Source organism: Coenobita brevimanus, chromosome 14 (assembly GCF_032717465.1).
Source record: "Coenobita brevimanus isolate Jiangsu-jjx chromosome 14, ASM3271746v2, whole genome shotgun sequence".
In the NCBI taxonomy this organism is placed as follows: domain Eukaryota; kingdom Metazoa; phylum Arthropoda; class Malacostraca; order Decapoda; family Coenobitidae; genus Coenobita; species Coenobita brevimanus.
Window position 1 is genome coordinate 22,708,609 of NC_136967.1, and position 22,601 is coordinate 22,731,209.

Here is a 22,601-nt window from a genome sequence, read left to right on the forward strand (position 1 = left end):
ACGGCTGACTTAGCATCGAAGACCAAGCGCATTATGCAGAGGAAGATTATGTACCCTCCCAGGTTTGCAGAACTCGACTGCTTCAAGCTGATTTGGTATCATCAGCAACGTGCTGCTGGTGTGCTGGTGTGTGGTACGGAGCTGAAGGCTGCTGCTGAGAAGTTCGCAAGGCTACATGACACTCCAGACTTCAAGGCATCCAAAGGGTGGCTGTTCACTTTCAAGTTATGACATGGGTTACCAACCATAAGGCCCATGGCGAAGCTTCGGACGCCAACAAGAATGGAGTAGAAGAGTTTCAGCAGAAGGTGAAGGGCTTGATCAACAGGGAGGGCCTCACTCTCGGTCAAGTCTACAACACTGACGAAACTGGCCTTTTCTACTGCTCGCTGCCCACAAACACCCTAGCAGAGGAGACGGAGAAGTGTGTACCTGGATGCAAGCTTTCCAAGCAGTGCATATTTGCTTTGTGTTGTGCCAATGCTAACGGCATGCACCGGCTCAAGCCTGTTATTGTTGGCCTTGCAAAGCAGCCTCGGTGCCTTTGTAGGTTGATGGATGTCCTTTCTGTCATTTGGTACCATTCTGTGAAGGCTTGGTTCACAGCCAAGATCTTCAAAGACTGGTTTCACCAGCACTTTGTCAAGGAGGTCATCCATTGTCAGATGAAGACACTGGGAGTCCCACGCAACCTGGTAAAGGCTGTCCTTCTCTTGGACAATGCACTGAGCATCTGTCTGACAAGGAGTTGGTGGCTGAGAATGGCTGCAATAGGTGCTTGTGTTTGCCACCTAATACTACTGCTCTCATCCAACCAATGGGCCAAGGAGTGATCGTGGCAATGAAGAGGCTGTACCGTCGGAAGTTCCTGGACAAGATGATGGTTGTTCTCAAAGACAAGTGCAGGGAGGGACGGGACATGTGAGGCCAGCAGACTGTGGAAAACCTTCACTGCTACAACCTCAAGTCAGCCATCTACAGCTGGTCCTGTGCATGGAGGGAAATCTCTGTCAAGGCTCTGGAAAGTGGTTGGTCTTATCTGCTTCTCGGAGCCGATGTGGTGCATGACTTTCTAGATTTTGACGTGCGTGACTTCCACGTGTGTCTTCTTGCGACTGGTGATGAGATGGATATGGACGAAGTGCATGAGTGGTTGGATGACGATGAGGGCGATCCTGGGTATCATATCATGTCTGATATCGAGATCACATCTTTGGTTGCAGGTACAAGTACCCAACTGGAAGATTCCGACGACTACAGCGAGGACGATGCAGACTCCTCTCAGTATGCCACTACTCCAGCCATCCCCAAGCTGAGCACACTCCAGGAGCACATCGAGTTCGTTCTGGACTACCGGGTACCTTGAACACCCGGACTGTGACAGGAAGATGGGGCCCCTGGGACATGTGGAGGAAATGCGCACTTTTAGGCAGTGCATCATCACTTGCCAGAATCGCCGTTCTTTACGTCACTCAACCATTGACACCTTCTTCAGGCCCGTGACCCCCACTGTGCCCAGCCCCGTCTCCACATCAATGCCTCACCAATACATGCCTTCCACCTCCGAGCCACAGCCTAGCACATCAGCCATGGTGGAGTCTCCACTGGATGTGAGTTTGCGGCTATCTTCAGAGTCGTCTGTGTCAGGACTCTAAAATATCATAAATAATACCTAGTAGCGTAGATGTAATCTAGAAGGTTAAGTCGGTCATGGCTAGGGCTGGCTGGAAATATCATCTGCACATTCCCTCTGAGGAATGTGCAATCTGCACCTCGTGACTCCTGATAGGAATACACATACACACACTCAGGCTTCTAGAACATTTGACAACCGTATAATCCATGTGACAGAAGCTCTCATATATGAGAGAGAAGCAAGAAGAAGAGAGAAGGAATTAGGAGGCTGGAGAAGAGAGACCGAGGGGGGGGGGCTCTAGCGAGAGAGTCTATGAGAGAGTTAGCAAGCATAAAACTGCCCTCACCTCAATACACACTTGTGAGACAAACTTAGTGCCATAAAACACCCTAACTTCGGACATTTTTTATGTGCCTTAATGAATAATTCTGTGTAAAATGGTGCAATTTTATCCCTGTTGGTGTCATGTGGAAGCCAGGGATGGTACCTACTGAATCCATATAATAAAAAAAATTAGCCATGCAAAACTCGTGTTTTTTTTAATTCATTTTCAAGTGTCCGAAGTTAGGAACAAATTTCTTAACTTCGGACAGCTCTTCCAAACTTCGAACATCCATGTATTTGCCCTTTAAACATGAAAATGGTTAATAACACCCATCTCTAGACACACTGTCCAATCCTTGGACACTTTAGAAGTTTTTAAAAAATGTAAAAAGAAAATATTGGGCACTCATGGCCCGAGTTATACATGTATATAGAGAAATATCCAAAAATGTCTTCTTTTTTGAGCTCATAAATTGAGATCACATTAAGTTGCATCATATCACATTGTAGTGAGGTATTCTGGCCATAAATAGAAGTAAGAACTATTCTGAAACTTTTTCAGATGAAATAAATATACAAAAATGCATTGCATATTCCCCAGACTGAAAGAGGAACTAGCCTCTTATTCCTAAACAAAACTTCACTTAATTATCAAGCTACCTCACAGACTCAACAAATGCATACTGAAATTACATAATATGATGTTAAATACTTCTTTCTGGTTCTAATGACACCCACACACCCACTAACACGCACACAAATCAACAGACACACGCACACACAGGCACATGTTATGAAGGCACCATGGGACGTATTAACGAGCTACACACTTTGGTCTTATACACACATCAGTAAAACACACACACACACACACACACACACACACACACACACACACACACACACACACACCAAAGGCACGGAGGAGACCAGACGCACGCCGACATCGCTCCATGCACGGCCAACTTGGCCAGAGGCATTACCTAAATTTGTACAGTATCTTTATATGAGTCAAGCTCTGTACCAGGTTAGACCAAATGGTGTTCTAATATAAAAAAAAAAGAAGTTTTAAAGCAAGAATTGTTCAAACAGAAAAGAAAACAAATTAGAGTAAGAATGCGCACAGTCAGCTGATCGTTGTTTAGTCTACAATCTGCCCCAGGGAATGTATGTACCATATGTGCTTAGTGCTTTTAGTACTGCAACATGAACACATACTTTAGTAAAGCAAATTTGGAAAAGAAAAGGGATAAAGGTAGAAAGCAGGACAATGATTTCTACCAGGAACTGGTTGAAATGGAGACTCATAACAAACTGGTTGAGCGAGTACACAAGCTTGAGACTGCTTTTCAAAATGAGATTGATGAAATTAAGAAACAGATGCACTTGCAAAAGGAAGAAATAGAAAAATTAAGATAGGAAGTCAACAAGAAAGACATAACCATAGGAGAGCTAACAGTTGAAGTGGGTACACTTAGGAGGAAAATTAGTGAAATGGCAAGTACAGTAGTCAACCACGAGAGTATTATGGAAGAGTTCAGAAATGATACAGAGACAGTTAGGCAAGTAAGCAGTCTGATAGATTAGAGCAGTGATATTGAGGAGAAGATAACACAGGTGAATGAAGCTGTGCAAAGCTACAAAAATGATGTGGAAACCACATATGCTGAAATGGTGAAAGTAAAGGAAAACTTAGAAACAAGGGTGGAAGAAAAAAGCATTAAAAAGGAAGTGAAAAGAATAATCCAAAACAATCCTAAGTTAGTCAAAGATTCAGTAGATATTAACAAATCTATAGTAATCACTGGTATAGAAGAGGAAGAAGCAAAAAACAAGATCTCAAGAGACAAAAAGGAGATGGCAAATGTAATGGGCATATTGAAAGAAGTATCAGAGGTAATCTGTAGTAAAGACATAGAGGAACACAAGAGGTTAGGGAAATACGAGAGAAGTAAGTCAAGACCCCTAAAGGTAACCTTCTAAAGTGCAAACACCGTGGAGGTGATACTAAAAAAATGCAAAGAATCTTATGGAAAAAGCGGAGTTCAAAAATGTATGGATAAAAAGATGCCTAACACAAGAGGAACTGGAATTACTGAAAGAGAAGAGGGAGGAAGCAAAAACAAAAAACGAGGGAAGATCAGAGGAGGAGAAGAACACATTTTTTTTACAAAGTAATTGGATTGCAGGTACGAAAGTGGTATATAAACAGGAGGGAATAAAAAGGAGGAAGGTAGTAGAACCAAATCATGACAAGTATATAAACAAGATGTTTAAGTTGATGTACTCAGATGTGGATGGAATGGTATCTAAATTATTAGAGATGAATGATTATGGCAGAGGGTTAGTGCCCCTCCCTGGAAAACAACTAACTAAAAAAACAAACAATAAGCCTCGGACAAGGACTGACCAAACGATGACGACCAAGGACCAGACAAAGGACATGGTTATCGGAACGTGGAATGTAAGGGGAGCAAATGATGAGGTGAAAGAGAGAGAGATTGTCCAGGTGCTTGAGGGTGCGAAAGTGGATGTATGTGGAATAACTGAAACAAAATGGAGAGGTGAGAGTGTGAGAGAATGGGAGTATGGATGGGGTATATGTGCAGGAGTACGTGAGAATGAGAGGGCAAAGGAAGGAGTATGTATAGTTGTAAGTAAAAGATGGAAGAAGAGCATAAGACAGTATGGATCAGTTGGGTCAAGGATTGTGTGGGTAAAGTTGAAAGTTGGAATACAAATGTGGGCGATTGTGTGTGTGCATGCGCCAACGGAAGATCATGCTAGAAGAGTGAGAGAAGAGTTCTGGACAAATGTAGAAGTGTGCATGGAAAAGTTTGGAAGGAATGAGAGAGTGTTTTTGATCGGTGATATGAATGGTAAAGTTGGGAATGTGAAGGTGGATGAAATAGTTGGTGAGTGGGGTGTGCCTGCTGAGATAGATGAGAATGGGAGTGCATTAGTGGACATTTGTGCTGGGAGGGGGTTGGTGATAACCAATACCCTCTTCAGGCATAAAATGATCCACAGGTATACATGGCGAGTGATGAGAAGAGTGGGTGGTGAACTGAATGAAAGGAAGGCAATGATTGATTATGTGTGTGTGGATGAAAGGATGCGAAGATGTGTAATGGATGCAAGAGCTTATGGAGGTTGGGGGAGTGGACTTTCTGACCACTACTTTGTGGTGGCCAGAATTAGGATTCAAGAAAGATGGAGGAATAGAAGAAGGGAAAGACGAGAGGAAGGAGTAGTTGCAAGGAGAGTGGAAAGGTTACAAGAAGATGAGAAAAAGGCAGAGTATAAGAGAGAAGTGGAGGAACGATTGGGCAAATATGAATTGGAGCAGATGGGAGACGTGGAAGGTGTGTGTAGGATATTTACAGAAGAAATATGTGCAGCATGTTATATGGTGTGTGGAAGGAAGAGAAGACGGAGGGGGGTGGAAGGAACAGCGTGATGGACTGAAGAGGTGAGACAGGCTGTGGCACAAAAGAAGAAAGCATACAATGAATGGATGAGAAATAGGGGCGTGGAAGAAGTTGATAGGCGGAAGAGACAGTTATATGTAGAAAGAAAGAGAGAGGTGAAAAGATTAGTAAGAGAGAGTAAGAAGAGAGTGGATGAGGAATTTGGAAGGAATTTGAGTGTAAAGTGGAGGGACTGTAAGAAAATGTTCTGGAAAGAGGTGAAAAGAGTAAGACAGGGTGGAAGTGAAGTCAGCAGGGGAGTGAAAGATAAAAATGGTAGATTACTAGTGGAGAAAGGAGATAAAGTGAGCAGATGGAGAGAACACTTTAAGGAATTGTTGAACATAGAGGGTGGAAGTAATGCGAGTATAAGTGGCTGGGGAATGGCTGGGAGAAGGAGAGAGGTGAGAAGACAGGAAGAAATCGGTAGGATAGAAGTTGTGGAAGCAGTGAAGAAAGTTAAATCGGGGAAAGCCCCAGGAATTGATGGAGTGTGTGGTGAAATGCTGAAGCATGGGGGAGAGATAGTAGTAGAATGGATGTGGAAGATATGCAGATTGGCCTGGGAGGAAGGTAGAGTCCCGGAGGATTGGAAGTCAGGTATAATTATTCCCTTGTACAAAGGAAAAAGTGAAAAAGAAGTGTGTGGTAATCATAGGGGCATTTGTCTTCTTAGTATAATAGGAAAAGTGTATGGTAGGATACTTATTGACAGAGGTAGAGAAAGAACAGAGAAATTAGTTGGAGGAGAACAGGGAGGCTTTAGAAAGGGAAGAGGTTGTGTAGATCAGATATTCATTCTTAGATCTTTAGTGGAAAAGTTTCTAGAGAAGGGAAAGAAGTTGTATGCGGCTTTCATGGATTTGGAGAAAGCATATGACAGGGTGGATAGACAAGGATTGTGGAAAGTGTTAAGAATATATGGAGTAGATGGGAAGTTGTTGAATGCTGTGAAGAGTATGTACGATGGTGCGAAGGCTGCAGTGCATGTGGATGGTGAACTAAGTGAATTTTTCTCTTTGAAGGTTGGGTTGAAACAGGGATGTGTCATGTCTCCATGGTTGTTCAATCTGTACATGGATGGGATAATAAAAGAGGTACAAGATAGGGTAGTGGATGTTGGAGTGGCCCTGGTGAGAGAGGGTAGTGTTTGGAAACTCCCTGTACTGTTGTTTGCAGATGATACTGTGTTGTTGAGTGAAGACGAAGGGGAGCTACAAGGCTTGGTGGATGAGTTTGGGAGAGTGTGTAAGAAATGGAATCTAAAGGTGAATGTAGGGAAGAGTAAAGTGATGGTCTTTGAGAGAGGTGAAGTCAGTGACTGTACAATACCTCAAAAAAGTATCCAAACACATTTGTGAGGAAACAAACTGAAAACTGAACGAAAGATATGAAAGACGACTGTGGCCTTGCCGCAAGTGCTGGCAAGGTGCTGGTAGCCCTGAGGACTCTAGTTGCCATTGCTATATTTATACTGTTATCATTGGCATTTTCGATAGCTGACAGGCTAATTATTCTCATACATGTGTATTATTATTATTTAACCCTCTTCAATACTGATAGACATTTTGAGGTGATCTATTTTTCCTACCTCATGATGATTTTATTCAGAGAGAGAGAGAGAGAGAGAGAGAGAGAGAGAATACGCAACGTCTTGGTATAGAAGAGGTTAAGGGTGAATGAATGACCACACAAGTAGTCTTCTCCTTGACTATTCATTGATTCAGTTTAGGTCACTATTTGCCTATCACCTCCGTATATCATAGGTAACTGACCTAACTACAGTAACTGTTATGCCCATAGTAGATTGGTTGCATGATAAACAGCACATCATTGTAATACAACCTAAGAGACTCCATGATAACCCAAGACATGTTTTGTAGGCATTTTACTAACGAAAACACACATTTTTGTGTGATAGGCTGCAGGTGAATACGGGTCACACACATAGGACGGCATACACTAAATGCGTGACAGTATTTTATTAGTATTTGGTATAGCCACCTCCAGCCTCTGTTACACTGTTCAGCCTCCTTGGCATGGATGTCACGACCTCCTGAGTCAGCTGCTGTCCCTCTACACCTCGAAGGTATTCCCAGGCTTCAGACGCACTGGCGATGAGCGTGGCACGGCTACGATGATGAATGTCAGCCATGTTTGCAGTCATGGCCGCCCAGATGTGCTCGATAGGATTGAGGTCCGGGGATCGAGGAGGATGCGGTAGAACTGTAATTTCAGGGTGTTGTTGGAACCACCCCTTAACAGCCCGACAGGTGTGAATGGGGCTGTTATCATGAAGGAGATAGAATTCTTCACCCTCATCAAATAACATTGCCCTCACAGAAGGAAGTAGGGTCTCCTCCAATATCTCCACATATCTCGCACCTGTGAATCGACCCACACCCACATCAACGAGCTCTCCAACACTGCCCACATGCATCCCCTCAAATACCCCGGCGGTGATGCGTCTGCTTCTCCCATCGGCCACAACGTAATCTGCCTCGTATCTGAAAGCAAAATGGGTTGAATGTCATATGTGACTAAAATGTTACTTCGCCTTCAACGACGTGGGCATTGATAGACAATATATCGTGGGACATATATGCTTGCACTGGATGAGACATAATGATCAATAATACCTTGTATTCCTGGGTCTCCAAACAAAATGAGGTTGAAGAGGTTTGGATGAAAACGTTTTTTCATCACAGAACACGACCCGGTCCCAGAAGTCAGGTGATATGTCGGCATAATTTAGTGCAAATTTCATTCGCTGTTCCATGTGCACATCTGTCAATCGGGGCTTGGATGCTGGTTTACAGCCGTGTAAGCCAGTGCTGTGGAGTCGGTTGCGAATTGTTTCATCACTGCAACGTAGACTAAACTCAGCCCGAATACTGAGAGCTGTGCGAAATGGATCCGCACGTTTGGCAGCAAGTATGACCTAGGTTGGATGGAGAAGATACGATAACTAATGATTATATATTGCATTATAATAGGTTTTCGTATCGCCCAGGTTGTATCTTACATAACGCAAACCTCATCCTGCTGTGCAGATGTGCAGCATGGACGACCACCCCGAGGTCGTTGTCTGTCTCGCCAGTTTCCTCATATCGCCATATCCAGAAAGCAACGGTTTGTTTTGAAACACCAACCTGTCTGGCAACGTCAGCATTGTTGTAGCCCTCCATGTGAAGAAAGATTATATGTTGTCGTGTTTCATGTGAAGTCTCCATGGTGAATGGCGATTCCAGGTGGGAGGATTACTACTTCGACTCGGACACACTTCAGTGAAGATAATTGAACAGTAACTACTGCCGTAATGGGACTGCTACACTGGGAGGCTACAGAATGACACTGGTTTGTTCATTGCAATCACTGTCAGTTCACATATCCGTGTATGGCAACTCAGACTTCGTTTGTTTAAAGGATGATTTATAGAATAGGTTATGCTAAATATGGCTGCCTAATACTGTTACTGATAATGTTTCATATGTTATGATGTAACATTCTTGCCGTATTTTGGTAACCTTACACACACTGTGCAAGTGATATTACAAACCATTATTAGCAACCTTGGATGTCGACTACATGCTTACCAACCTTGCCGAAACCGCCTGCATGATCCACAACTTACCTTTTCGGAACTATCTACCCTCGAGTGAGGATACTTTTTTGAGGTACTGTACAGCGAGGTTGGATGGTGAGGAATTGGAAAATGTGAGTATGTTTAAGTACTTGGGTAGTGTGATGAGTAAGGATGGAGGTTTGGAGGGTGAAGTGCTTGAAAGGGTACAGCAGGGAAGAAAGGTTGCTGGTTCTTTGAAAGCAGTGATAAGAAACAGGGAAGTGAGCATGGAAGTGAAAAAGTTACTACATGACAGTATTGTGATACCAACTCTAACGTATGGAAGTGAAGCTTGGACGTTGTTGGAAGGACACAAGTCAAGAGTGAGAGCAGTGGAAATGAGTTATTTAAGAGGAGCCTGTGGAGTCACATGGAGAGGCAGGCTGACGAATGAGGATATAAAGGAGCGTTGTGGTGTGGATGTGGACGTGATAGGAAGCGTTATGAGGAACACAGTGAGGTGGTTTGGCCATGTGGAGAGGATGGAGGGTGAAAGACTAACGAAGAGAGTGTATGTGAGTGTGGTGGAGGGGGGAAGAGGGAGGGGGAGGCCGAGGATGAGATGGAGGGATGGGGTGGAGAGGTATATGAAAGAGGGGGGTGTGAGTTGGGAGCAGGGCAGTGAAATGGCGGGGGACAGGGCGACTTGGAGGCGATTTGTGTGTGACCACCCCAAACGGGATTGAGGCGTCTGGCAATAGATAGATAGATAGAGATCGATGATTATGTCAGAGAAAATGAACCACATATAATATGCCTAACTGAAACAAAATTAACACCAAGGATATCGAATGACATCCTAAACTTTGAGGAATATAATATATGGAGAAGAGATAGGAACTTAAAAAAAGGAGGAATTATAATATTAACTAAGAGAAATCTAAAAGTCAAAGAAATAGAATTAGATATACCCTCACAAGTGAAACTGATTGCAGTAGAGACAAATACATCTGAAGGGAAAGTAATTGTAGCCAATTTGTACATGCCACCCAGATCAAACACATGGGAATGAGACGAATATGAGGACCTGGCGGAGAGTACAATTCAGAGTTTAAGAGCATTACTACATAAAAGGAAAGAGAAATTAAAAAGAATTATAGTAACTGGAGATTTTAATACAGACATAAATTGGAATACTCTAGATATAATAAGCCAAGAAAGCTGTTGGGACCAAAAGCTCCTGGATCTCGTGCAAGAGTTTTTCCTAACGCAACATGTAAGGGAAAACACCAGAAAAAGAAGACTCGATGTACCCTCAATGCTAGATCTCATATTTACTAGGCAAGAAAACGATATTGACCATTTAATATATCACCCTCCACTCGGCAAAAGCGACCATGCAGTACTAAATTGCAACTTCAGGATTGCATATGACGTAGATAACAGCAGTGAAATTTACAAAAATGCCTAAACTATAAAAAGGGAAAGTATCCTGACCTAAAGAAGTCTATCTATCTATCTATCTATTGCCAGACACCATAATTCCGTAAAGGGTGGCCACTTGACACTGAGTTAGTTGTTTTACAGGGAGGGTGTACTTCTTAGAAATTGCTTGGAAAAAGGAGCTTAGAGGACAAGATTTAAATGCTATATATGAAAAATTCTGTGAACTTATGAAATAGGAGTCCAGAAGTACATACCACAGCACAAAGAAGCAGAAAAGAAAAGAAAGAAATGGTTCAATACAGAATGTAAAAAATCAAAAGAAAAAAGAGATTTGTTATGGAATAGATACAGAAGACACAATAGTGAAAGGGCATATAATAATTACAAACAGGCAAGAAACGAGTATACGAGAATAAGGAGGGAAGCCCAAAAACAGTTTGAGGAGGATATCATAAATAAAAGTTGTGATCAACCAAAGCTATTTTACAGCTACATCAGAAGCAAAACCAAAGTAAATAATAAAATACAATCCATTACAGACGATGGAATCACCTATACACAAGAGAAGCTTATTTGTGAAGCACTAAATGAGAATTTCCAATCAGTTTTTACAGAGGAAAAAAATTTTGAGAGGGATTATGTGGAACATGCATGTCCACACATACTACCAGATATACAAACATCAGAAAAAGAAATACAGGAGGAGCTAAGTAAATTAGACAAAGGAAAAGCAAATGGTCCAGATGAAATTTCATGTTGGGTGCTATGTGAATGTGCAAAGGAGTTAAGTAAACCATTATTTTCAATTTTCAAGAAATCCTTGAGTCAAGGTAAACTACCTGATATTTGGAAGAAAGCAAACATTGTTCCCTTATTCAAGAAAGGGAATAGACAAAATCCACTTAACTACCGACCAGTATCACTAACCAGTGTTGTAAGTAAGGTATTAGAAAAGCTTATAAGAAAAGCTTGCATAAATCATCTAGAAGAATACAATATGATAACAGACAGTTTGGTTTCAGAAAAGGAAAATCATGTGTTACTAATCTGTTGAGCTATTATGACAGAGTAACAGACACATTACAGGAAAAAGAAGGATGGGTGGACAGTATCAATTTAGATTTCAAGAAAGCATTTGACACAGTACCACACCATAGACTTTTATGGAAACTGTACCATCAAGGAGGAATTCGAGGCAAACTGTATTGTTGGATGCAAGATTTTCTCATGAAAAGAAAAATGAGAACAGTACTAAAGGGAAATTACTCATCATGGAAAGAAGTGATTAGTGGAGTACCACAGGGCTCAGCGCTGGCACCAATCATGTTTTTAGTGTATATAAATGATATAGACAGTAACACTGGAAATGAAAGCTATCTAAATATGTTTGCAGATGATGCAAAAATACAAAGGAGAATTACTAACACAGACTCTTGTAAAGAGCTACAAGAAGAATTAAATAAACTTCATGAATGGAGTAATACATGGTGAATGGAATTCAATGTGGATAAGTGTCATGTTATCAAGTTTGGTAAAAGTGGAAAAAGACCTGATTGGGATTTATATGTTAGGAAATAAAACCCTACACACATCAGAAATAGAGAAGGACCTAGGTGTGATTGTCAGTAATAGACTATCTCCGGCTGACCACATCAGTGAGAAGGTACGGAACATGTATACACTGCTTGCCAATATGAGAATAGCGTTTACATACATAAATGAAGACATGCTAAGAAAGATAACATCATTCATCAGACCAACCCTGGAGTATGCATCAGTAGTCTGGAGTCCTCATCTCAAAAAACACATAGACAAGATTGAAAAAGTTCAAAGGGCTGCTACAAGATGGGTACCAAGCTTAAGAGATCTGGGCTATGAAGAAAGACTAAATAAACTGAATCTACCAACACTACAGGAGAGAAGGAAAAGAGGTGACATGATAATGCTATATAAATGCATATCAGGGAAGGAGAAAATAGACATAAATGATTACTTAACGTATGGGGAAGCATCAGCAAGAGGACACTGCAAAAAATTGCATAAAAAGAGAGGTGATAAAGACGTAAGGAAAGTTAGTTTCCCAAATAGAGCAATTGATCAGTGGAATGCACTACCGAATGAAATAGTGTGTGCCAAAACAATTCACAAATTTAAGGATATGTACGATAAATATGGTTTAAGACACGGGACAGTACGAGCTTGACTTATTCCTGTAAAGATACAATTAGGTAAGAACAATTAGGTAAGAACACACACACACACACACACATACACACCTATAGTCTGTATTTTTCCAGCTAAGGGTAAATTAAATTACTGAACAGAAGATTCCTCAATATCAGAATAATGGGAAATAGAAAAAAAATGTTTCTGCATCATAGAGATAGGAATTTCTTATAATTAACAATATATTTCACTTCATACAGTATTACGCTATTCATGAAAGCTTAGTATATAAAATTGGGATATTGCAATGCTCCATCAGCTAGATATATACAGACAATAATTAGATATAAGAATGAAGTTTCACATAAGGATAGTTCATCAGTACAGAAACTTCCTTGACTACCAGTATAAAATACTGTAACTAAATAAATAGTATCACTTTTTTTCTTCAAAATAAAACTCATTATTGGTTAAGGCACCATACTGTAGCACCATAGTGGCAATAACTTTGGTACTGGTAGTACTGATATTTATTTGGCTTAAGTAAATTGTTCGTCTGAAGTTAGGAAGTTATTCAGTAAAATAAAGAAATAATCATTAAAACAGTCATAGCAAGATTATGCTTGTATATATTTTAAAATAGTTTACTGCTCAGTACTTACAACACTTTTCCACATATAATCGTACTAATCATGTTCTTGCAATTGAAACTGTTTGTTCTGTGTGAACAGAGTTTTGCAGGGTTAAAAAATGCCAATTATTTTTCAATTTGATTCATAAATTTTTTTCACCAGCACATGTTCAAGCTAGTTTAATAGGACTTATACATAATAATCTTTGAAGATTACCCTACCTCCGAATATCATTATTTTTTGCAAATATTGTACTCTCTTCCAGTAAACTTGAATTATTACAGTTTTTTTTGCAAATGTCCGAAGTTTGGACACTGTCCGAAGTTATGGTGTTTAACGGTATAAAATTTTGAGATATTCCCTCTGAAGAAATAAACTACAATCAAACCCCAGTACTGATCCTTATTTTCTCCTGTCACCAACTGCAAGTTAACTGAGGTTATTTCCTCACATCTACTCATTATTACCAACAGCTCGGCTAAGACTACTATACACTGAAACCTCGATTTGGGGGACCTCCATTTAAGGGATTTCGGATTTAAGGGACTCCATATTCTACCAGACAAACGGACAGGGCCATTCAAAAAGTCCGCTGCTTGAAACATTAATATGTTTCCTTATAAAGTACCTGTAAAATAATATTCATTATCATATAAATATGTAAGATTAGTGAAACAATCATTGCATTTTGTAAAACAATGGACATTTTCAAGTAAGGGACATTTTCAAGTAAGGGACAAGTTGATTCCCCATTTAGTCCCATAAAGCGAGGTTTGAGTGTATAATCAGTTACAAGACTGACATCTGCAGTGGGAAGCCTATCGTCACATCCCAGCGACGCGCCCCTCGGCCACCTGCAACACCTACTCTCGGACTCTGACAGTGAATAAACAGCAAAAACTCGCCACTAGACCACATGGAAATTTAGTGTTGTGCAGTATTAAGAACAGAATGTGCAGTGTTAAGAAATTAGATTTCAGAGTGCCAAGGATTAAGTGCAAAGTGCAACACTGGTGAGTTTCAAGTGCAGCACAAGTAGGAAAAGAATGTGCAGTGTTAAGAAATCAGAATTCAGAGTGCAAAGGATTAAGTGCAGAGTGCAACACTGGTGAGTTTCAAGTGCAGCACAAGTAAGAAAATAATGTGCAGTGTTAAGAAGTTAGAATTCAGAGTGCAAAGGAAGTGTAGCTCAACACTAGATTACTGTATGTGCTTCAAGTGCACCTTTGTACTGTCAAAGTTTGAGAGGAGGCGGGTTAATCTTCGCTGCAGCCACGGATGTGTTGTAAGTACCCTGTACACTGCTAAATATTTTCCATACTCACTTCTAATTCCTCATTCTCTGGTTCCTTTTCATTTATTTCTTGGTTTCTATCCCTTATTTGTATCTCTCCATCTATATATTGCAAGATGCCATAATCCTGTAAGGGGTGGCCTTTTGACTTTGAGTTATTGGTTTTACGTGGAGGGACACTAATCCTCCACCAACCCACTTGTTGACACGTAGGGAGCACGTATGGGTTGGTTATATGGTTACCACCCAGCATTGTAAATGGTTTCTTGGCCTACAGGAAACCATTTGGCTTGTCACTCAATGTAAAGCCACCTGTAAAGGAAAGAAGAGCAATAAGAAGTGACAGGAAAGATGGGAGATATAGGAAGAGAGGAGGGCAGGCACAGAAAAAGAATGATAAAGGCTAAGGAAGAAGTAGGCAGCACTACATCAAGAGATTGGATGAGGTCTTAAACAGGTGCTGTGCATGTCCGGTAGGGAGTAATTTAGGTGGTTTTTAAAGTTAGGTTGGGTTAGGGTCCATAAGTACGTGGGGGAGGTGGTGGCTCAATTGGTAGAGAGGTGGCCTGCAGTCCTAATGGACACAGGTTCAAATCCCCGCTGGGGCAGGGAACAGTTTAAGGATCTGAATTTCATTTAAAAAATAATCAGGCTTTACTAATCTACCAATAGCCCCACCAACATGTCGTAAAAATACCCCCGCTAATACCAATACGCCAGTCCTGTATGAGACAGCCCTAGCATGTATTCAATATGGACGGTGGGTGTTAGCATCGAAGTGGTGACATGTGGATGTGTATGGTACGTAGGAGGACTGCTGGGCCTTGATAGCAGGCTGTGAAGCCTATGACCAGAGTCGGACACATAAAAAAAAAAAAAAAATCCCAAGTCCCGGACAAACCCAAGTCCCAGACATGCATTTGGTTCTATTACATCGGATTTTGAGGGATTACTGTATTGAAGGCAAGCTTAATTAAAAGAATGAAAAATAGTTAAGAGAAGTGTTGAATTCACAAGAAGAGAAATTGATGGTTAGGAACAGTTGATTGTGAGAATTTCATATTCATTGACAAAATACATTGATAACAGTGTGGGTGCACAAAGTTAGTGTGGAGAAATATGAGGGAGTAGGTTGGTTCATGATTGAGAGTAGCAGAATCTATATAAACATTGCTGATGCAGTCCCTCACGTCTTTTTAGGGGTTATTATTTTGTGGTAGGTGGGGGCACTCACCTTCCACTTACTCGATGTAGTGCTGCTTTTGGTGTCTGCCCTTTCCTCTTGTCCTTCCCTCCTCTTCTGTCATTCTTTCCTTCATTCGTTCCACTTCCTTCTGCCTACAGGTGACTTTAAAATCCCTCTTCTGTCTTTCCTTCATTCATTCCCTGTTCCTTCTGCCTATGGGTGACTCTACACTGAATGACAAGCCAAACGGTTTCCTGTACACCAGGAAACCATTTACTACACTGGGTGGTAACCATGTAACCAGATTATGGCACCTGGTGGTTTAGTGGGTAATTAAGGCACTCCAATCGGATTGAGCCTGTGTAGGTTTATATCCAACTGGTGGTTGGGGTTTATTGCTCACATAATGCCACGCGGGGATGATTGAGGCTGGTCACTTTCATCTTAAATGTCTGGACCAACTTGCCTAACCCCGGTCTCCTCCGCTTCTGATGGGGCAACATAGGGTTGGATGATGGATGGATGGAGGGTTTATTTTGGTATCAGTTAAAAATGTGAATGTACACTTGTAAGCCCTGAACCGGTTAACATTTATTCCTGTTTATTGCTCTTTTTGCTTACTGAGGGGTTTTATCATTGCAGTACAGTAATCCCTCAATTTTCTGATGTAATAGAGCCAAAGGTGTGTCTGGAAAGTGGATCCATCCAGATAATGGACTTTTCCCTTGGGCCCCCCGTCATGCATAACCTAACCTTGAAAGCCATTGTAAAAGGCCACTACAGTACAATGTACAACATGTGTTCGTGTTGTTTAACCCGAGGCATCCCATCGACGTATGGGTACGTCGCAATGTTTTGTCACAGCTAGTCCCGTCGACATACTGGTACGTCGCGCAATTGCAAGGTTCATAATTTGCACAATTTTCAATTTTCGCGTGTGATTTTTGGTACGTATACACAGGACACCTTCCTCTATTCCTCTACAAGATGCCAGGCAGGGACAATGCCTTACACCGCATAACCTCCCCCCCCCCTCCCGCATGCCATTGTCTTGGCAATTCACCTGTTACCAGTGACCTGGCCAATAAATACATTCAGGGCCAGAGTGATTCCCCAATCGATGACAATGTGGAGGACAAAGTTTACATAGCATTAGAGGAAGAAACAGTCAGAAATGTATCAGGTAATGTCGCCAAAAAAGGTCAGGTATGTTGATGAGTTAGTGAGTGAGTGAAACAGTCCTTATAATGCCTGTATTACTGTTTGAAAACCAATATACTCTCGTACTACATATAAATTCATACCAAATAAATAAATAAATACCGTTTATGAGTGGTGTGGAATAGTTACCCTCTCATAGAACTCTTTGTCTTTGGAGCCAGCCTGATAGAAAACCCAGTAAGGTAAGGAGGTACTTCTACCTGTATCGAGTATTTTAAACCTCAGGTGAGCGATTTCTCTATGAATTTTCAGTGTTTCTCACCAAAAGCAGAGGTTTTAGCCAAAAAACAAAATTTCCAAAATAGCTCGGGATTTGGGGGTATCGGAGGTGCAAAATCGGTTGGGACGTGACGGGTTAACACTACTCTGTGTGATCAAGCAGACCTATAAACCACAGCCAACCAGTTACCATGTCATGTAGGGTAGAGTTGGCTAGGTTGTACTCCTTTAAGGTGTGGGAAGTTGACCCTCCCACATCAGTCTTACCCAGGATCTCCCGCATGTTCTTCAGAGTCAGCACTACCCTCTTCCTCTTCTCCTTGTGGAGGGGCCATCATCACACACCCTAGGAAGAGGCTTGCAAGGAAGAGCAAGGCCTGAAACAAGTAGGGAACAGCTACAAAAGCCACCACGTGCACCACCATAACAACTGTTTGAGAGGAGCTGTTCACTACACGGTCGCCGGGCATGAACTGGGAATGATTCAACGACCAAGAGTGTCTCTAGAGGATACTGGGTGAACTACCGAGCCAGACAGAGCTGTACCACTAGGCTATTCCCACCCAGGCAGGCGAAAATCCATGATCATAATTTCCACCTGGACGCAAGCATTTTGTCTGAATAAAATGGAAAAATGTACGTATAATTATTTGATACTGTACTACCATATCACAGCATCTGGGTAATGGATCACTCAGATAATTGAGGGGTTACTGTACAATAATTGGCAGACCAATTATCCATTATCAAGGAGGTTTGACTATTGAAACAGGCTGTTGTTTACACTTGACACCACCACTGACACTTGCATCTTGCTTAGAAGCCATAGCTCAGGTTAAATTTAAGTTATATGAGATAAGAATCAGACAGAGCCTTGGGATCACCACCAAGACATGCAGTGTCAGCAATCCAGGTGATCATGCGCTACACTCAACACTACCTGTGGCTGCCTGGTAAACAAGTCTGGTGAGCATGGGAATTTCAAGTACCCTTCCTTAATTTTGTATGGATAGAAAGAGGTGCTGGACCATCCTCTGCAGAAAAAATGGTGTTGTATCTCATTGTCAGCTTTTTTCTTACTCTCTGGACCATACCTCACTCCACCTTTGGGGTGGGAAAGGAGGTCTGGATGATGATGATGAATAATGTTTATGTGTTTGTAATAGAATGGTCCAAATAAACTTACCTGTGTTGTGATGGCTTTGGAATCATTATACAATAAAACTTCGATTCGATAAAACGGACTTCATTAGGCCGGAATTCACTTTTATCAGAATCAAGGAGCTACGGGACTAAATTGTTATATATCAGAAAAAGTCTGATAATGCCAGAAGCAGTCTAGACTGCCTGACGAATTCAGCTATGTTCACCACAATAAGGTAAATAAAAGACATGTTTATCAGTGTACAGTACAGCATTATTATATATATTATACCATTTGATTTTAGTAGTGAATGTATAATACCGTACAGTACTGCAGTGGTAGTGAAAACAATTTAAAAACCGTTAGTGTGATCCGGACTAATGGCAGATATATCGGAAAAAGTCCGGGTTAGCAAGAAGATGTCCGGATGTTGCTTTAATTTTTTTTTTTTTTTTTTTTTTTTTTTTTTTTTTTTTTTAAATGGCTTGGGCCCCAATTAGTCCATTATAGTGAGGCTTTACTGTACAGTGGGCTCGCACAGTGCGCGAGAGATTGGGTGGTCCTGGTCCTCGTGCAGTGTGAAATTGCTTACTGGGAATACATAATCTTATGGAAAAAATAACATATGGGTGGTACCCCCTCATAATTGGACATTTTTTGGCCCGTAGAGACATAATAAAGGTCAGATTTTTCAGACATTGTACTACAGATATAGCTACAATAACAAAAATATGGGCAGTCACCTTAACAAAGGTAGATAACAAGCCTGATGGACTTAAATAACAGGAGTTCTGAGGTGCAGCAACACACTTAGAGTGCCCCTGCCGCTTCCCCGGTCACACCATGCTTGTTTAACAGTTGCCAGTGTTGTATTATTCCAGGCTTTGACGAAGAAATTTACGGCCTGTCGAATGTTACATTTATACTAGATTGCTGCAACAGTCATTATGGTGGGGGTTGCAGGTATGCCAGATGAAGTAGGTGAGTCAGTTGGGGCTGTAGAGGTGGAGGGGGAGGCAGCTGGTGAGTCAGATGGGGCGGTGGAGGAGGAGGGGACAGTGGCGGGCAAGTCAGGGGAGGTGGTGAGGGGAGGATCCTCCCTCTCCTCCTCGCTACTGCTCTCATTTTCGGCAATTCCTGCATGTCTTCTTACTTGTTTGTTTCATTCCTCATCTTGTTATGGACGTAATAGCAGTATAACAACTTGGTATTTGCAAAATAACTGTCATTATTATAGAAACTGGATGTCTCTTCTAATTTACTGTTATTGCCAAAAACGTAATTGTTGAAGTTGTTATGGGCGAGATGTTACTGTAGACTCCTCTTCAGCACCTTCCCTATGATCCTCTAGGAGTCTAGGTCACTATTGGCGCGTTGTGTGTGTGGGGGTGGGGGTCGCATACTAATGGAAAGTGGCGTTTTTGAGCCACTCCTTGCCTCTACCTTGCGTTCTGTGAGGTAAACTCTCGCATTCAAGGTTTTTGGTTGTGATTTTTGGTCATTCACGCACAATGAGCTCACGCAGTAGGCTAGCCAAATATACTTAATGATAGATTGTGGTGGCAGTACTATACACTCAAGAGTATAATTTTTTACTAGTACTTGGAGAGTTAGAGTTTTGTGTTTCCAGATCTTTTCTGCAGAATGGATTTTTTTTTTTTTTTTTTTTTTTTTCATAATGTTCTTAGTGATAGATTATGATGACAGTAAACTCAAGAATATAATTTTTTACCAGTACTGTACTTGGAGAATTAGGGTTTTGTGTTTCCAGATCTTTTTAGCAGAATGGATTTTTTTTTTTTTTTTCCATAATGCATGTTTTAACTGCTTGATATATATTGACGTAACACATTGACAGAAACAGTGTACAGTATTGTATTCTGATATTAATTATGGGTTAAATGAGCAGTTGGTTGCAATCCACTGAATTATTTTTCTTGTTTGGGGCTTCCACCTCATTTAGTAAATGTTTTTTTTACTATTTCTGAGCTCACTATAATAGGGCGAAAAACATCCATAATTTCTTGTGGTGTCTTGACTAGAAGTAAAAGTTTCTTTTTCTCTTTCTTTCAGTAGATGTTTCATGGACTTTCATTTGAGCTATTTGAGATATAAAGTGTTGTAGATTGCTTAAAACCAAATAATTATTGAATTCAATCAAAACAAATTCAGCTGCAGAACAAGTTAGGTGATATCTGTAATCCTGTACATACTTCAGAGCATCTTCATAGAGAGTGAGATAATTCTGTTAAATCAGGATAGGCCTAAGTGTGTCTGGACATGATACTATCGTAGCAACCATTAGAAATTGTGGAATTTGTCTTCAGGCAGTGCATAAAACATGTGCATCAAACCTGTATACTGAAGTATTTGGTGTTAAGGACATAGTTCACCTACTAGTCCACTGTGTCTGCTCCACTTTGAGGCATATCTGCCACTTTTCTTCCCGATGCCTCATATCAGATAGCATCATCTGTGAGCAGCGAAAAATATCAAGCCTCTCTCAACCTTGGAATACCAGTATTTACCAGCAGATGCAAGTAAAAGTACAAGTGATGAAATATTAGGTAAACTTTTGTCCCTGTTTGTACATACCATGCCAACTAAGGCTTGCTATACTCTCTTCTAGACTAAATTGGATGGATTCCTAGCAGCCCCAGACCATCTGCTGCTTCCCCATACACGACTACTGTTGAGCCCCACCTTCCGACGCACCTTACAGCAGCGCACAGCCCGGGCTGTTGCAGGGGTGTACTCCCAGCTCTATGCTCTTGTCCATGACCCTGCACATGGCTACACTGACCCCTCTTCCCTCTTGCCTCGTCCACCAAACACAGTTGACTCACTCCTTTCCTAGTAATCTGCATCCAGTAATAAGCTATAATTTTCATTGCATTTTATTATTATTGTATCTTCATCTGAACATTATCTCAGTCTTTTTATTAACATTACTGTATTTGCAAAATCTCTTATAAATACCTCCTGTCCAAAGAGTAAAGTTTTTAAATGTTACATTTGACTTTTAATGCAGTAGTTACTCATTTATGAATTATTTCATATGCATTTGCCTGATTTATAGCTCCACTTCTAGAAATTTTAAGTTTCCGTCCTCTTTACATCTACATTCATGCTATTGAATGGTTTTCAGTCTTGAAGCAAACAGCTCATGCATATGTCTTTTCTGAGCCACCTTGAGGAAGTTCTAGTTGTATAATGATTTCTACTGCATTTTTTTTTTTTTTTTTGCTAACATTCAACAGTTTTATCCAGCAGTGGTATACTCATGCCAGTCAGTGAGTTAAGCACAAAAAGTTTATTGTGAAATAATGGTACAGTTCTGTAATAAGTGTTTTTTTTTTTTTTTTTTTTTTTTTTTTTTTTTTTTTTTTGTTGAAAATGGAGCATATGATGATATACTGTACTTCAAAATTGTGAAGTAATTTTTGTTGCTAGTGGGAATAATTATTTTACTGTTATTAGAATTAATTATTCCTGTGCTGGGAGATTTATGATTATATTGTTGAATATTAATTGTTTCACTTTTATTAAAATTAATTATTCATATGTTGGGAGATTAATAATTACAGTGATGATGATGATGATGGGAGATTTATAATTACAGTATAAGTATATTGTATGTTGCTTGATATATGTTATGTTTCTAATGTTGAAGGATACTTTAAGTACTTACCTGAGCATAGTTTTTTAAACTGGTCAAGGAACAAGTGTGTGCAGCACAAAATGATGATAATGTTGATGAACCTCAGTCTGTCTGGCTGAGCAGAACTATCAACCACAGGCAAACAAATACCCTTGCAAGGATGTCCTGTGCAGTGAACTGATGTCCTTTTGCAGTTGACAGTGCCTCACCACAGCAAGGCATGGGGAAAAATATAGAGGCTTGATTCCTGGGTGGATGCCATATTTGTGTCTCCACCCAATTAATAGCAAGAACATAGAAGTTTCCACTTCACCGTGTGATCTGGTTATATGGTTACCACCCAGCATTGTAAATAGCTTCTTGGGTTAAAGGAAACCATTAGACTTGTCATTCAGTTTAAAACCATCAGAAGTGGAAAGAAGAGTAATATAATGTGACAGGAAGGAAAGGGAAAAGTAGGAGGAGAGGAGTACAGGCAGAAATAGAAAAAAGTAGGCTGCACCACATCAAGTGAGTGGATGATGGTTGCCACCACAAGTAGCTAATACAGTATATGGCAAGTAATCCATGGAGCATCATTTTATTGATTAATACCTATTGGTCTCGTTGCAGAAGGCAAGGATAATGGCAGTGACTA

At 40.8% G+C, this 22,601-nt stretch overlaps 1 protein-coding gene across 1 annotated transcript in view; it reads left to right on the forward strand.

Moving 5' to 3' along the window:
- Cog6 (conserved oligomeric Golgi complex subunit 6) overlaps window positions 1–21,542 on the forward strand; it is a 149,211-nt gene extending 127,669 nt beyond the window's left edge. Inside the window, exon 12 of the mRNA XM_080264805.1 lies at window positions 20,933–21,542. Coding sequence (XP_080120931.1) covers window positions 20,933–21,160 — 228 coding nt within the window. The 3' untranslated portion in view covers window positions 21,161–21,542. The remainder of the gene's footprint in view (window positions 1–20,932) is intronic.
- The last annotated feature ends 1,059 nt before the right edge of the window (window positions 21,543–22,601 follow it).